This window comes from Mus caroli, chromosome 10, assembly GCF_900094665.2.
Source record: "Mus caroli chromosome 10, CAROLI_EIJ_v1.1, whole genome shotgun sequence".
NCBI lineage: Eukaryota > Metazoa > Chordata > Mammalia > Rodentia > Muridae > Mus > Mus caroli.
Genome location: NC_034579.1, coordinates 101,686,616 through 101,704,658, shown reverse-complemented (window position 1 = coordinate 101,704,658; position 18,043 = coordinate 101,686,616). Strand labels below are relative to the sequence as shown.

The 18,043-nt window shown below is 38.2% G+C and overlaps 2 protein-coding genes across 7 annotated transcripts in view; both read left to right on the top strand.

Annotated features, from left to right (window-relative positions):
- Nucleotides 1-18,043, top strand: part of Syt1 (synaptotagmin 1) — a 507,387-nt gene that overhangs the window by 295,304 nt on the left and 194,040 nt on the right. The window lies entirely within an intron of this gene.
- Nucleotides 15,322-16,704, top strand: LOC110302962 (lys-63-specific deubiquitinase BRCC36-like). Its single transcript, XM_021173817.1, has one exon. The coding sequence runs from the start codon at nt 15,384-15,386 to the stop codon at nt 16,257-16,259; it is 876 nt and encodes a 291-aa protein (XP_021029476.1). The 5' UTR covers nt 15,322-15,383; the 3' UTR covers nt 16,260-16,704.

Here is an 18,043-nt window from a genome sequence, read left to right as displayed (position 1 = left end):
TATATATATATATATATATATATATATACATATATATATACACACACACATATATACATATATACACATATATACATACATATATACATATACATACACACTCACACACACACACACACACATACATGTAGTAGTAGGCATAAGTCACCTACCCTATTGAGTGGCTTTGATGCCCAAAGCTGCCCAAACCAATTCTCAGCTGCTGTGAACAGTTTAAATGCTGAGGTCAAGTTGTCAATAGACTTTTGCCTGGGTGGATTTAATGCCAGTGAGATAGATATAGAATTGGCATTTCAGTAAGCTACTTTGGATAGACATTAATACATACATTCTGTTAACCTGTGAGCCCTGATTAAAACACAAGTAAATGAGAAAACCCCTATTGTTAACTAAGCCTATTTTACATACTCACTGCGATCCCTCGTAATTGTGAGGGCATGTCAGACTGTATAATGGAGTCTGTTCTGTTCTGGCCAGGTCTGAGTTTTGCCCGTTTCATTATATTAGATACAGATGGTTTCATGAGCTTAGTGGCGGCTTACCTACCTGCATTAGCAGAAATGTCAAGGCCTTTGAAAGACAGTTTCCCATTTCTGTCATTCCGTTCTTAACTCAAGACCTTCCTCTAATTGCCAATCACCTTTCAGAAGCCAAAGATTTAACTTATTTTCTCACTTAATCATCTTTTTAAAATGTTATGTTGGATCCAACAACACAGGAAAACAAGCAGGCTTTTGCTCGGTGTTGTACATAAAAGTAAAAGATAGAATTAGAGAGAGAATATAGATAAGCTAGGATATACACACATCATATACATCATATACATATACATATTCTGAGGCTAGATAAGGCAAACCTTAATGATGAAAGTCTAACTAATATAAGTTTGAAGAGGTGGCTCAGCAGTTAAAAGCACTGACTGCTCTTCCAGAGGTCCTGAGTTCAATTCCCAGCAACCACATGGTAGCTCACAACCATCTGTAATGGGTTCCAATGGGTTCTGGTGTGTCTGAAGACAATGTACTCATATACATACAAAAAATAAATGATTCCCCAAAAAAGTCATCTATAAAGAAAAAGTCCAATTGATTAAATGTTCCACACTTCCCTATGCTGTCCCATGATCCACCTGCATTTGCAGTCTTAACTTGTGAGAAACTAAAAATATCCTCTGCAAATATTTAGCTGAGGAGGAAAAACCCACCTTGAATGTTGATGCCACCTTTCCAGAGTCTGGGGTGGGTCTCAGAATTTAAAGGAAAAGGAACAATGCTTATTGAGTGTCTGCACCCTCCCCCTCTTCCCTCCATCCCTTCTCCCTCCTCCCCTCCCTCCTCTCCCTCTCTCTTCATCCTTTCTCCCCCTCCTTCCTCATTCCTCCTCCCCCTCCCTCCTCCTCTCCCTCCCTCCTCATCTCTCTCCCCTCTCTCCTCCCCCTCTCCCATCCTCCCTGGGGATGTAAATAAACCTTCCCCTCCTTACGTTGCTTTTATCAGGTATTTTGTCATAGCAGTAAGAAATAAATGAAATACTCAATGCAAAATAATTTCCTCTTTTTTGTTTTACAAACAATTTTTTAAAAGTTAAAACTTAGAGGGTCTTACTTTATCAACGTATCTCTATAAAGAATTGTCTCCAACGGCATAAGTAACGTAAAACCATTGGCATTTGTGTGTTTGAAGCCTATGAATTCTGTTCACTTGATCTTTCATTCAGCTTATTCTTAGTGCAGCTTCAATCTGTGGCTTGTTAGATGAAGAAAACAGAATTATAAGCAAGCATCCCTTCTCAGGTCAGGTCACACTGAGGCTTACTAAGAAACTAACAGCTAATGGCTAAGACTGCAAGGCTTTATGGGTTGCTAATGCTTGGGTACTCCTCTCCCATTTAATGAACACTAATATAGAATTTCATGTAACTTACATGTGGGGGAAAATTCGATGTAGACCTTACCTCTTTGCATTAGTAACCACTGCTGAGGAGCTTTGAGGGGGATGCAAAGAGGGCAAAACCTTGGATGAGAACTAATTGTCCTATGATTGATTGATAGCTTCCCTCCTGTTGTTACATACTGCCAGATGATACACGCAATACACACAACAGGAGGTAAGACAGTCAATCAATTAGGGGAACAATTAGTTCCAGTTTCTACAGCGTATTTGAGATTGTAGATGAAATTGCCTGAAAAATAATAAGAATGTTAAAGATCAGCGATGAAACCTAAAGAAATAAATTTATATTAAAACAAAGACAGACGCTATTTGATCCGCTCTTCTGCAGATGGGCAGTGTTAATGGAATAACAATTAGAGTTTGGCAGCAATTAATAAGTAGGCTGTCAGAGCTAGTCAAGTTGTGTTCACAGTTTCAGAAGGCTACAGATTTTTACCTTTCATGTGACGTGGCTGAAGAGTTACCAGAAAGCTCGGTGTGATTAATTACTTTCAAGGGTACAATTCTGTGACTCCCTTTCTGGCTGTGAGGATGAAAACCAGGGCAATGAAGCAATGTAATCCCATGCCTTCTTTGGGATCCATATTTAATAATCAATGTTCATATACCATGCCATGCGTGGAAGTATTCTAAGATTAATGAGACTGATGAACCTGTAGTAGAAAAGCATGGGTAACCTTGTACAAGGACAATTTGAAGGGATCTTCAGCTACCATGAGACTGTAGATGCAGTGTTTCTTATAACTATCAACTTGAGTACAGGAGAAATCAGGACAGACATGGATCATAATGTCCCAACTGCTGAGTCTAAAGTCGTGTCTCCTGAAGACAAGGGTGAAAGTCTAATCCTGGCCAAAGACCTAAGGTCCCCTAGTCCTGAGACTGAGACACAAAGGCACAAAGGAAGGAATAGTAATGATCAATACCATTTCATTTAAGAGACAGAGAGAAAGGAAAATGCTTATTAACTTGATTTAAAAAATGGTTTCTCTTAAAGCAAAATATAGAAAGGACTTTTAAAATCATCAACTCCAGAAGAGTTTGTGCCCAGACTGATGCAAGCTGCCTCTACCAGAATGTAATCAGGCCCAGTTGTTTATTAGATTGCTATGTGTTCAATAAAGGGATAAATTGGATGTTGGTGTATATGTGTGTGGTAGGGCATGCTTATCTCTAAAACCCAAATACATCCTCAGAAGAATTATCTAGAGTTACTGAAATCCCAACCCTCAAAGATAATAGGTTTGGGTTTGGGTTTGTTTTTTTTTTCCCTAAGAAAAAAGGAAAAAATAAATAAAACATAGAAAAGTACTTCTAAATTTTATCTTCAGGACAGGGGAGAATTCATCTCATTTATCTCATGCAAATTTTCCTAACAATAAACTCATGTTAAAAATTGTCACCAAATCCCATTTTGTAATTATGTTCTAGGAATTAGCTGGGAAGAAAAGCAAATTGGTATTCTCACCTCCTTATCTCTGTTATTTTAATGTTTATATCTACTTCCATTTTAATTAATTTTACTAATCCATTTAGTTAATGAATAAATAAATCAGTTCCATGGGGACCAAACATCAGTTGCAGCAACAATAGAGAATTGCTAATTCAGAAGTGACCCACAGTACCAAAGTAAACTTGTCAACATAGATTTCTATTTTGTTAATATTCTAATTTCTGTCTTATTGTTCTTCATAGAGCAAAATGTTTCACAGTGAATCTCTATAGCACTTTTTATTTCTAAGCTCTCTAAGAGACTTTCATTCTGCAATTGCCAAGTTGCAGTATTTTGAATATAAATTGATTTTATGCAATACGCTGAAAACAAGTATTTTATTAATATAAATGGTTTCTTTATTTGTGGAATTACACAAAAATTATTTTGGAAGCAGCATGAGTCCCATCTGACGGTATTAGAATTTCATGCCTAAATCGAGTTGAACATTAATTTTATGAGTTTTTGTTGTTGTTCTTTTAGGCTGTAACATAAATGACTATGGCCGTAAGTATCTGGGGATTAGAGATAGAGAACAACAACAAAAAAAAAAGCTTTGGGAAACAAAATGTTAGAGATGACAGAATGTTTCTGTGGAGATTGATAGAGTTTTCTTTCTTCCATTTATTATTCATAAAAATACTTAAATTTAAGGACTTCAGACATTTTCTTTGTGCTGATTGTTAGTATACAACTTCCCTACCCCCCATAATGAACTCTTATAAGTTCAAGAAATGCAAGATAGTTCAACATGTGGAAACCAGTAAATGCCATACACTTATTCACTGTTGGTGGCAGTGTGAACTGGTCAGCCCGTATGGAAGTGAAGGTGTGGTTACTCAAAAAGAAGTTGAAATTGAGTATACGATCCAGCTATACCTTTGCACATATTCCCAAAGGACTCTATATCCTATTTTAGAGGTAGTTGCTCATCCATGTTCATTGTCATTATATTCATAATAATGACTTCGTTTTAAATTATATATGTAATACAGAAAATGTCAAGACATACTGGAGACAGACCCCTAGCATAGGAAAAACTGTATGAACTTTTGAAAACTATAAACTTTCTGATACCTGTTTATACTTTGGTACTATCGATTTCGCGACTTCCTGCACTGGGGAAGTGGTTATAATCTTTAACTAGCATGGGCAAAAGAAAAATCTCGAGAGAACTGGAGAATCCTGTGAATTCTAACTTCTTGCGATGCACTTTAATGCCACACACCATCCTTGATTCTCAAGCAAGCTGTTACCATTCACAACTGTGTGTGCAGTCTGTGGTGAGTTCACACTACCGTCTCAATCAGCTGATTTACAGTTTTCTCTCTAACACCTTCAGCGAAATGCTGCCTGGACTCTTTCCTGGTAATGAATAACAGCATGATTTTGCAACTATGTGTTCTTTCTTTCAACACTGCCGGCTTCATATCCATTTCCTCTCTGCCAGCTGCTCTTGCTCGCTCTCTCTCTCTCTCTCTCTCTCTCTCTCTCTCTCCTCTCTATGATCAGCATTTTGTGACATAAAAGATTCATAAATGATGCATGTCCAGTATCTTGTAGACTTTTTATATCCAATGCAGTTTTAAAGCAGATCTCCATTCTTCTAATTAAAATGCCTTCTCACCTCCTAAAACTACCAGTCCTCTTCAAAACTGAGCGTGACCTGATTTAAACTGTAAAACTCAGAAATGTATTGAAAGCCTATGTAACATCAGAGAAAAGAATGAAGAATGATGGGGAAAATTACCTCCGTTTGTACCATTGAGACCTTTACAAAAGAGTGAGGCAAAGCAACACGGAGAAGTGGACCACATCAGCAGCTTCAGACTCCAGCCATTTCCTACTATGGACTGAGAAGTGCTAAGTGCTGTAAAACTCAGGCTGCTGCCAGCCAAGATGGTTCCTTAAGTACAAAAATCAGTATGTAATGCAATTCTCTGAATGCACCGATAATATACAAAAGTCCTGATCCTTTTCCTTCCCCCATGTCAAAAGAATGGAGCACTTTATATATTGAAGAAAACACAGTGACATGTTCTCCTTAGGATAAATGTAACTTCTGTTCCTTGTGGCATGTTAACTAGAAGAGCTTATTTATGCTTCTTTCCAGCTAGCACAGTGCTAGGAAAAATATGAAAAAGGGTAAAGAACACAAAATCAGGGCTACATGAGTGTACCTTACTACATCAGAACTTCTGAGATGTTTCTAAAATGTAGAAGACATTTTATAATCATTGATGACAATGGCAGATTTGAGGAAATAGCAGAACAAACTCCTTGCCAGAGAGAGAGAGAGAGAGAGAGAGAGAGAGAGAGAGAGAGGCTCGTTGTTTGGCCCTTGATCCAAGATGTCCAAGATGTCTGCCTGGAGAGCCAGTGTGGTATGGTAATACATTAACAAGGAAGTGCCACTTTACCAATAAACAGCTGGCTCCAGTGTCAATAAAGGGACCAAAATGAGAACCTCTGAATGGATGCAGAGCAAGTAGGACCCAAAGAGAAGCATCTTAAAGTACTCTTCACTCAGAAAGAGATGGAGAAAATTAGATATAGCCCCTGCCAGAGAATAAATTCACTCAAAGGGTCCTCCTTGCCTAGCACACAGAGGCCATTCCTGGGATGCATCCTTGCCACCTGTCTGCTTCTGTAGTAGGAAGGGCATTCACATTACCATTAATTGAGCCTCAGTCATGCAAACTTAGAGGAAAAGAAAGGGGTTGCATGTTAATGACATGGAATACACTGCCCAGTCATGTGTTCTAATTTGGACTGTCCTCAAGAACCGAGTAATAGTAGCTATCCTTACAACATACCAATCTTCATTAAAGGGTATCTTTTACAAGCAAAATAATATCTAGTCTGTGAGCCACCAACAGGAACAAAAAGTAGAAAGGTCAGAACTCAAAAAAAAAAAATATATATACATACATATGTATGTATATATGTAAACACACACACACACACACACACACACACACACATATATATATATATATATATATATATATATATATANATATATATATATATATATATACACACACATATGTATATATCCTATTTCATGGAGAAAAATAAGCAAAATCCACTAAGAAACTGACCTAAGTATTTCAATATGATTTTATTGCAATTGATGTGGATTCAGTATCCAAGGATATAGGGGCAGACACTTAAGCAGAAAACATTAGCCTATTCCAGAATCTAATCTTCAAAGAGATAAGCTTAGAAACCTATTTTAAAAATCATCATCTGGTATAACACACTAACTTATAAGGAGCTAGTGTAGAAAGCAGAATGCCAACTGATGTTCTGGAGTTGGGCAGGCAAGGCATCTTCATGACTGAGCATTCTTCTCTGATGCAGAAATCCATATGGCAAATAGCTCTATGCTAACCTTCATGCAGTCAGAATATATCTTCCTGATAACACCTTCTGCAGGAAACGTGCATGTGTCTCCTAAAGGAACCAGGCAAGGGATTTTCACTGCCCATGTTACAGCAATGTAATCATTACTGACCAGTGTGCCTACAGTACAATTACTCTCTCTTTTCAATAAATGCAGAGTAGAAGTGACCTATCTCTAAGTCAAAGGAAGATAGTGTCAAAACGGAGCTGCCTCTAAAACTGGTCATACTAATATCCCGTGTGCTTGGTAAGGGGTTCTTAACTTCACCACAAACCCTTGAGAAGATCCACCTCGTTCTTCAGTTAATTATGCAGTATTTTTGAAACCTTCATTTTAACATTTCCTTTTGGACTTTTTTTCCCATTAAGAATGTATACTTTTCCCTTTAACAGCTTTAAACTTTGTAATAGAGTGGTGTATGTTTAGATGAAAAATCTGATATGAAGTTACTTTTTTTAGGTTTTTTTAACATCTATTTATTTAATTTGAGAGAGAGAGAGAGATCCTTTATGTACATGTGGATGTCAAAAAAACAACTTTGAGTTGGTTTTCTCTTTGGATCATATGGGTCCAAGTGGTTGAGCTTAGGTTCCATCTTGGATCTTGGATATAGAAGCATTTACCATGGCGCCAGGCCTAAAGTTACCTTTTTTTAACCTTTATATATTTTAGTTTGATTTTGTAATGTTAATGCAGTCATATGGGTAGCATTTTACTAGCATGTTCTTCTCTCTTTCTTTTAAAGTACAAACCTTGGGCAAAGTTTTTAGTGATTTTTGTAAACCATCCTTGAGTTTTGTCTCTGATTGCGAAAGCTCCCGAGTGGTTCTGTGAGCCTTATCACAGATAAACAACAAGAATTATACTGAGTCCTCCCTCTTAATTCATTCGCATTTCACCTCCTAGAATACAGGGTGATTTTTAGCTGATTAAAATCAACACTCATATTTTATTCATGCTATCAGCATATTTTTATCATAATAAAATGTTCATTTGTCTATACTATCATTTGAAGTTATGACTTTGCAATGGTATGCCCTCACTCAGAAATGTCTCCTTAGGCAACTGGCCATTAATTTAGGTTCAGCTACATGCACACCAGTGGCATGGAAGAAAAATATCTGGCTAAATATTAATTTTTTGTTTTATGAAACAGGGTGTGTGTGTGTTTGTATGGTGTAGCCTTAGCTTTCATGGTATTTGTTCTGTAGACCAGGATGACCTCACTCATAGAGATCTACCTGCTTCTGCCTCCCAAGTACTGAGATTAAAGGCATGTGCACCATTGCCTGTCATGAGTGTTTTCTTGAATACATGGAAATAATGTCGCATAGATATCACAGTTTGGATCCTGACTAACAGCACAAACCTGAAGTTTGATAAGTCAGCAACCTTGGTTTCTCCAACATAAAATGCCACAGATGCCCACTGTATCCGTTGCTTTTGTTAGCTAGAGATGGTGCCCCCTTGTGAAAATTGAAGCATTATCACATTTTTAATTTTTTTTTTAGTTTTTGTTATCACTTGAAGACGTTTGTCACCCTTAATGCTTTAGATCCCTTTTCATCTTAACATATAGGCTCTAACATCAATTTGTTAATCAAATAAGTATAGGGAAATCGCCTAAAGAGATAAGCAAGCCACCTACAGGATAACTTCATATTGATAACATTGTGGTGTCTGTAACTGAAATGCAAAGGCACCTTTTTATCAGGTAGCCAGGCTGCTAGTTTGCAACAAAGAGGAGTTGTGTGGACACAGCACTCTTTAAACAGAAACTGTGTCTTTCTAAATCCATTCTTTGAAAACTTGTAATACAAAATATGATACACCGGTCCATCAGCTTATTGAGTGTCCCATATTTGGAAAGTTATTGTCCCAATGAAAGCACAAGTTGACAAACTACCATCAGTTTAAAAAAAAAAAAAAAAGAAAAATCAGATACTGTTTCCCTGAGTATTATGTTAATGTGAGATCATGATTTAATTATACTGCACACAAAATGTGTTCCTTCTTTTCCTTTTATTGAAAACAGACATATTATATCCTCACATATTATATCCTGACTATGTTTCTCCTCCCTCAGCTCCTCCCTCCCCCCTACCCTCCCATCCAGAGGTCATCCCATCTGTGAGTTCATATGAGCTTTGCTTGTGTTGATTTAGAGGGTCTGTTTTCCCTGGCATCCACCATTTTCCCTGGTGTTAACAATCCTTCCACCTCCCCTTGAATGATGAGGGGTGGGATTTGATGGAGACATCATGTTTAGGGCTGAGTGTTCCAAGGTGTCTCACATTCTGTATAATGTCTGATGGTGCATCTCTGTGTTTGTTCCCAGAAACTTCCTTAATGAAGGCTGACCTATGAACATAGCAGAATGTCATTAGGAATCATTTTATTGCTTTTTGTTGTTGTTGTTGTTGTTGTTGTTGTTGTTGTTGTTCTAGGTCTCCGGGCTATCCAGTCTCCAGTTCATGGTCACCAGGAAGTGGTTGATATGAGTTCCATCTCTGGGTGTGGGCCTCAACTCAAACCAGGCGTTGTCTGGCTACTCCCACATGCTTTGTTGCAGGGCATCATTTCAGATTAAAGCCTTTGGTAGTATGCAGAGTACTTTCCTGTACCAAAGACATGTAGGGGGAGGATGAAGGCACTCTGTAAGCACCAATTTGACTTCTCCACACTCAATGAATTGTGTAAGTGTTGTCTTCAGCAATGGCCCCTTGCCATCAGTTTGTGGAGAGCAATCAATAGTCTTGGCAAGCTCCTGGATTGTTTTTGGTTTCCCATGTGACTCCTTTGATTGACAACTCATTAGATTTAACCCATTCCCAGTACTGGAAATTTTTGGTGACAGGAGATGTCTTGGGCTCTGTCTCCCCCATTATTTGGTGAATTCATATAAATTGCCTTCATACGTTTAAAGAAACTTCTACTGTATTAGGTTTCTATACAACCCCTCAATTGGCCCATAATTTTAGCTCCCCCTTCCATATTCTGTCCCTTGTGCACCTCTTCCCTCTACTTCCCTCCCCTCTCCTCCCTTCCCCTTCTTATTTGATCCTCATGTTCAAGTCCCCTCATATCCATCCAGAACTATTTATTCTACTTCCTTTTCCTAAGGAAATCTATCTGCCCCCTGCCCAGTCCCTTATTCTGCATTTATCCTTTGTGGTTCTCTGTATTGTGGGTTATTGACTTAACAACTAATATCTGCATATAAACAAATACATATCACATTTGTCTTTCAGTGTCTAGGTTACCACATTCAGGATGATTTTTTTTCTAGTTCCACCCATTTCCCTGTAAATTTTATGATTTCATTTTTAACAGCTGAGTAATATTCCATTGTTAAAATATATCACATTTTCTTTATCCATTCATTGGTTTTGGGAGGTCTAGGTTCTCCCCAGATGCTAGCTGTTATGAATAGGTCAATAATGAAGATGGTTGAGAAATGTCTCTGTGGTGGGATGAAACATTCTTTGGGTGTATGCCCAAGAGTGATGTAGCTGGATAGATTCACAATTTTCCTGAGAAACTGCCACACTGATTACCACAGTGGCTGTTTATGTTGACACTCTTTTCTCCACACCATCACCAGCATGAGCTATTACCAGTTTTATTGATCTTAGCCATTCTGATGGGTGTTAGATGAAATCTCAAAGTAGTTTTGACTTGCATTTTCCTGATGACTAACAATGCTGAACATTTAAGTGTTTCCAGCCATTTGAGTGTCCTCTGTTGAGATGTGCACCCCATTTTTATTGTTTTCTTCATAGATACTTTTATGTGTTCTTGATATATTTTAGATATCTGCCCACTGTCTGATGTGTACTTGTAAAAACTTTTTCCATTCTTTAAGCTGCTGCTCTGTCTGAATGTTGGTGTCCTTTGCCATGTAGAAGCCTTTCAGTTTCATGAGGTCTCGTTTACTGTTGATCTTAGTGCCTGTGCTAATGGTGTTCTGTTCAGAGAGTCTTTTCCTTTGCCAATGAATTCAAGGCTATTTTCTCCATTCTCTTCCATTAGGTTCAGCATACCTGATCTTAGTTTGTGGTCTTTCATCCATTTGGAGTGCTCTTTGATGTAGGGTGATAAGTATAGATCTATCTGGATTCTTCTACATGCAGCCGTATCGTTTGACCAGTAAAATTTGTCAAAGATGCTTTTCTTAGTATCTATTTCTAGATTCCTTATCAAAAATCAGGTGTCTATAAATATGTAGATTTATGTCTGTGTCTTCAGTTTGGTTCCATTGACCAACATGTTTGTTCTTGTACCAGTACCATGTTGGTTTTATTACTATAGCTATGTAGTACAATTTGAGGTGCCAGCAGTTTTTTTTTTAATTATTCAGGATTATTTTAGCTATCCTGTGTGTTTTGTGTTTTCACATGGAGCTGGAAAATGTCCTTTCAAGATCTATTAAAAATTGTGTCACAATTTTGATGGAAATCACAGTGAATATGTATATTGTTTTTAGTAGAATGGCCATTTTTACTATGTTAATCCTACTGATCCATGAACATAGTCAATTGATCCAGAATTTGCTCATTTTAAATATTTCTTTTATTTGTTCTTTGACAATTTCAAATATGTCTATAACATATCTTGACCTGGTCATTATTTTAAGAACCACTTTCTTGAAGTGATATGCTCTCAGATTGTCGAGAGGAAGAAGGTATGAGAATATTTATGGGTGAATTTCAAACTTCACGAAAGCGTGACTCATTGCAGAGACTGAATACAAATTGCTTCTTATTCAGAAACAAAAGCAGGGGGGCAAGAGAAGGAGAAGGAAGAGAAGAGAGAGTGCCGCCTAGGAAGTGTTTGAGGGTTATGTCTCTAGTAGTCACCAATATCTGCTGCTAGAATCTTTTCCCCAGTTAAACTCCCTGATTCGATTCTAAATTGTTCCTGGTAGATAAAATGAAGCTGTGCTCTTCCCTGTTACATGTTTTCATTAATAATGAGCATGTTAAAAGGTAGACCACTGAAGTTAAACATTATGTACCAAAGTCAATCTTTCTGTAAACCCTTTATAGCATTTAAGTTAAAGGAAATTAGTCTCAAACCAGTTTTCTTATAGTTCGCATCAACTCAGTTCTTATCTCTTTAGCACCTAGGTTGTAGGGCATTAAACTTCACCCTAATTTATAGTCTAAATATATGGAACAGGTTCTAAATAAGAAATATGACTATCTCTCATATCAGTTAAGCATCTGAAGCTAAGGGTCTGATGTAAACACAAGTAAAAAATATCAGGAAGAAATCAAATTACCAAAACATAGTAGAAAATAAGCTTATAAAAAAGGCAGGTGGTTAGCCAGGCAATGGTGGTACATGCCTTTAATCTCAGCACTAGAGAAGCAGAGGCAGACAGATCTCTGTGATTTGGGGTCCAGCCTGGTTTACAGAGCAAGATCTAGGACAGGACTACACAGAGAAAACTTGCCTCCAAATAAAGGGGATAGCTTATATGAGCAAAACAAACTTGAACTTAGTACTTTTTTTGTTCTTCTTCGCATTGGGGAGGTCACAAGGGAGACAGGTGAACCTGGGAAGACAGAGAAATGAATGTGATTGGAGTGCATTGTGAGAAACACCCAATGGTCAATAGAAATATTATGTTGGGGGAAAAAAGAAAGGAAAACAAAAGCAGATATTTGTATTGCTATTGTGCGGATCAGCTTGAGAGCATCTATGCACACTGCCTCCTGGTTGCAAGAAATAGGCAGTGGCACATAAACTAGGCTGAACCTTGAGAAACATGGTTGCCTCCTTTTTTGCCAGTCCCATGGTGAGAAGTGGTTACTGAGACAACTCACCATCAAGGTTAAGGTGGTGGTTACTACCAACCTTCGACTCTACCAGTCATAAAATATCAGCTTTTCATCACTGGTTTCTCTTACAATCCCAACAGTGCCAGGTCCCAGAGTAACTACAGTACCAAACAATAGAGAAGGTGTTGGTTTCTGTGGATATCTTTACTATTAAAGTTAGAAGAATAAAGTACCCCCCCCCAAAGAAAACCCAGGAAACTTCCTTTTATATTACAACATGGTCACATTGTGTCATACAGTCTCAAAGCAACCATTGGTAAAATGAACCAGGTTATCATGACTAATATATAAACTAAGAAGATTTGCCTGTGAGATGGGATGAGGTTATCTCCCAGAACCACAGTTATCCAGAAACAACAGCAAAACAATGTGGTTGTTTTAAATTGATGGGAAGGGATGGGTTATTTTTGTAGATTGTAGATACTGTTTATGTTTTATGCTCACCAAATTCCACTGACACATAACAGAAGCTAGCATTTAGGAAGAAGGAAGCAAAATTGCTACCTTTCATAATTCATAGCTGAGATGTTTAGTATACAGACTTAAACAGTGCTAAGCACGTGGCTTCTTTGTGGCATTCTCAATAATTTTCTATGCTATGTATCTTCTCAGAAGAGTCACCATCAATAATTTCTCTAGGCAATAACTGAATAGGAATATTTCTTTCTCAACAGGTCTGAAAGGCATTTATTACATTTCTTTTTATTCAAAACAGGGTGAGACCTAGTCAAAGCACATTGTATCATATTGGACACATTATACATACACAATTTATTCAGTCAGTCAGCACTTATTTACTTACTAGTAAGAAAATTTCAGGGCCTATGGAACTAACCCAGTTCAGTGCAAACCTTAGCTGTATCATTTGGTAGCTGTGCAACCTTTTGCAAGTCTTCTCATCCTTAACACATAAATGATAACTCCTGATGAATGAATTTTGTAAATGCCAGATGCATCTATATGCTTAAAATGCCTTTTTAAGATACCTGACTTTCACATTTTAGTAAGTATTGCATACCTCCTAATATACTATCTGAAGCTGGAAGACCGAAGCATTTTTCTCCAGCTGTTGTAGTTACCACAATTGGAGCTGTGGATTGATTTTCAAGCTTTGCTTCACTGTGTGGCGAAACAATGACAATCTGAACAGTGTGATGAAAGGGGGCTTTGTGCTACGAGCTTAGATGTTTCTCTCAAGTGCCTGCAGCTCAGAAACAGTGCGAGTTCAGAGCTGAGCTTTAACAAAGCAAAGGCGAATGGGAATTCCAAACCATTTATCTGTAGTTTCTATAGACAGCGTGTTTGAGAGCCAATTGGCTTGAACCAACTAACCCATGCTTTTTCAGAAACCGTCAATGCACCTAGTTTTTTCTTCCCATACAAAAGGGAAGGAGTAGCTTCAATTAATATTGTGCTTTAGAGCATATAAAATTGATCAGTGGAAGATGTCAACTCCAAAAGAAATAGTGAACAACGACAAAAAAGAAATAAAATAAAATCACAGCCATCATCAACAATGAAGTAAACACAGATTTAGAAATCATCCTGTCTATGTTGTTTTTGTTTCCCTCTGGGGTGTTCTTGTTCATATAAAGAAAGAAAGAAAAATGAAGGGAGGGAGGGGGGAGAGAGGGAAGGAAGGAGGGAGAGAGGGAGGGAGGGCAAGAGGGAGGGAGGGAGGGAGGGCAAGTTTGAACTTTGTCATTTTTATACATGAAGTATAAAGATGCTTGAAGTCTCTCTAATACATTTGAAAAGTTATCCCCTTTTGACTGTAACCTTCTCTGTGCTAGCTGAAATCTTGGGAGACCCATTAAAAAGCATAAATGTTCTCTAGTATGGACTGGCAATTTAAAGACAAATGTGGTTTTTGTAGCTGAAGTAATAAAATATTTTCTTAAAATAGAAATGGGTTCAAAAATTAGCATTGTTAATTTTATGAATTCATTATCAGATGCTTTCAGAAACAGCTTTAATGCCCCATGATTTCAGAGAGTTGTGTCCTTAGTGTAGGGGACTTTTCAGGCTTAAAAAAGGCTTCTTGATTTTTTTTGTCATTATTGTAATAACTGAATATTTCATTTTTGGCTTAGATACTTGGTTTATTTCTATTATTTCAGTCCCTATTCTATGTATCTGAGAGAAAACTAATGTAGCGATGAATAGAATTTTTATTTAACCTAATACCTATAAAAATTTATGCTGATTAAAATTACCAAATATAATTAAGGTAATGAGAAACTACACTTGCTCACATTTTTTGTAAAGTTTATCACCTTATAATATGTATAAATAATGCTCATTTTTCATCTCATGGTTTTGGCTCTAAGAAACTATTAATTATAAAATTCACTATCATTTTATAGTCCCTTGCCAAAAATGATTGCAAAGTAAATTATGCCAAAAAAATTCATAGCGTTGAACTGTATGTTTATCAAAAGAGCTCATTTCTTTAGATATGCTTAATTTTGTGGCAATCTTGTTAACACAGTTAAGGGGAAAAAAGAATTTCCCCATGTGGTTAGGCAGGCTCCACCCCCTGCACCCTAGGCTCCACCCGCTGTGGCACCCAGCCACTCCCCTGGGCCTCAGGCTCCGCCCAGTGGATACCCGCAAGGCCTCCTGGGAAGGCTGCTTCTGGGCAGTCTGCAGTGGGCCCAAGTCTTGAGTGGAGCCGGCTTAAGATGGCGGTGCGGATGATGCAGGGAGTACAGGCAGTTTACCTTGAATCGGACGCTTTCCTGGTTTGTCTCAATCACGCTCTGAGCACAGAGAAGGAGGAGGTCATGGGTCTGTGTATAGGGCAGTTGAATGATCACGGGAGGAGTGACTCCAGGCTTGCATACACTGGAGCTGAGATGTGCACAGTTGCGAAAAAGATGGAGGCCATCAGAATTGTTCACATTCATTCTGTTATTATCTTGCGACGTTCTGACAAGACAAAGGACCGGGTAGAAATATCTCCGGAGCAACTGTCTGCAGCCTCGATAGAGGCAGAACGGTTAGCAGAGCAAACGGGTCGTCCCATGAGAGTTGTGGGCTGGTACCATTCCCACCCTCATATAACCGTTTGGCCTTCTCATGTCGACGTGCGTACACAGGCCATGTACCAGATGATGGATCAGAGCTTTGTAGGACTGATCTTTGCTTGCTTCATAGAAGACAAACCCACAAAGATAGGCCGTGTACTCTATACTTGCTTCCAGTCTGTACAAGCATCGAAGAGTTCAGAATATGAGAGACTTGAAATCCCAATCCATATTGTACCTCGTACCACCATCGGGACAGTATGCCTCAGGTCAACCGTAGAGCTGCCGGGGATCCTATGTCAGGAAGAACAAGAGGCATATAGAAGGATTCACGGCCTTACACATCTGGACTCAGTAACTAAGATCCATAATGGCTCTGTATTCACCAAGCATCTGTGCAGTCAGATGTCCGCGGTCTGTGGGCCTCTCCTACAGTGGTTGGAGGACAGACTAGAGCAAAACCAGCAGCGTTTGCAGGAGTTGCAACAAGAAAAGGAAGACCTTATGGAAGAGCTGACTTCCCTAGAATAAAGCAGGAGAACAAAAATGGGTGGATGTAAATGCTTGGCATATGATTTATAAACTAATTCATTTCGACCTATTCTGACAAAGTACAATGATGATCCAAGGACGAAAGGGCATGGACTTGGGCTAACTGAACCTTTACAAGCCAACAAAATAAATTCTAACAGTACCTCAAAATGTTTCGTGGATTTAAAGCAAGATGGGAAAACTGTGGGGGGGGGGGGTTCATATTAGAAAAATCTTCAGGAGACAACTTTGTTTTTTAAGTTTTTAAGTTAGCTTTAAATTTGTTTAAACTTTAGCCCAAATGCATAATCCAGGAGAAAACAAAGTAGATATACTGGACTTTACCAAAATTAAAATAAATTTATTTTGTTTAAAAAAAAAGGAAAAAAGTAAAAATACAAGAATTTACTTATATTATCTAATAACCATGGATAATATATGATCAATACTCAAAAATAAAAAAATAAAATAGGAAATAAGAAACAATAAATAGACATTTTCAAAGATGTATAGATGGCAGGTATGTGATGAAAATACGTAGAACTTCGTAAGTCATTGAGGATTTCAAATTAAAACTAGAATGCGATGTGGTGTGTACTTGACAGGATTGCTAAAGAGATAATAGTGAAAAATACCAAATTCTGTTACAGATACAAACTATATTTCTCTTACAGCAATGACAGGGATGTGAAATATAAGTACTCTGAAGAAAAATTTGGAAATCTTGGATAAAGTTAAATATATTACCCTAGGACCCAGCAGTTGTACCGTCATGGCATTTGTGAGATTTTTTTGATAGCAGCTTTATTTGAGATAGCCTCAGGTTACAAACAACCCAAATATTCCAGAATGGGTAAATAAATCATTCCTACGGTAAAAAGGGACAGACCCCTCATAGATGCAGCTTAGATGAGCTCTGGGATATATTATAAAGGGGGAGGGGGTAAAAAGGGACAGACCCTACATAGATGCAGCTTAGATGAGCTCTGGGATATATTATAAAGGGGGAGGGGGTAAAAAAGGACAGGCCCCTCATAGATGCAGCTTAGATGAGCTCTGGGATATATTATAAAGGGGGAGGGGGTATAAAGGGACAGACCCCTCATAGATGCAGCTTAGATGAGCTCTGGGATATATTATAAAGGGGGAGGGGGTAAAAAAGGACAGACCCCTCATAGATGCAGCTTAGATGAGCTCTGGGATATATTATAAAGGGGGGGAGGGGTAACCTCAAAGGTTACTTGCTTTGCGGTTGCATTTTAATAGCACTGTTGAAATGTCAGAACTCTGGAAAGAAGTAACAGAGAAACGAGTTCCAGGGTTCAGGACTGTCTAGTGTTTAGTATCTGTGTTACTGTCGTGCATTACATTGTGGAATAAGAGTTCATCTTGGGCTGAAGTAGTTTTATATCTCGCTTCTACTGTTTGCTACATAAAACTGTTCCTGGGTTAATATGTTATAGATCTTTATACACAAAACCTAATCCATTTCAGATCTAGTGGCAGTGAACCATGCACCACCGTCAGAGTGATGCCTCTGAAGTTCTACTTCTCTTCTTCTTCTCTGAAGTTCTCTGAAGAAGTTCTTCTTCTCTGAAGAAGGTGTGGGAGATCTAAGAGAAACTTAGATGTTGGCGCACACGCCTTTAATCCCACCACTTGGGAGGCAGAGGCAGGCGGATTTCTGAGTTCTAGGCCAGCCTGGTCTATAGAGTGAGTTCCAGGACAGCCAGGGCTACACAGAGAAACCCTGTCTCAAACCACCCCCCATATATATATATATA

What these genes read in the sequence shown, in the direction of transcription:
- LOC110302962 (XM_021173817.1), top strand. Translation starts at nt 15,384, where the DNA reads ATGGCGGTGCGGATGATGCAGGGAGTACAGGCAGTTTACCTTGAATCG.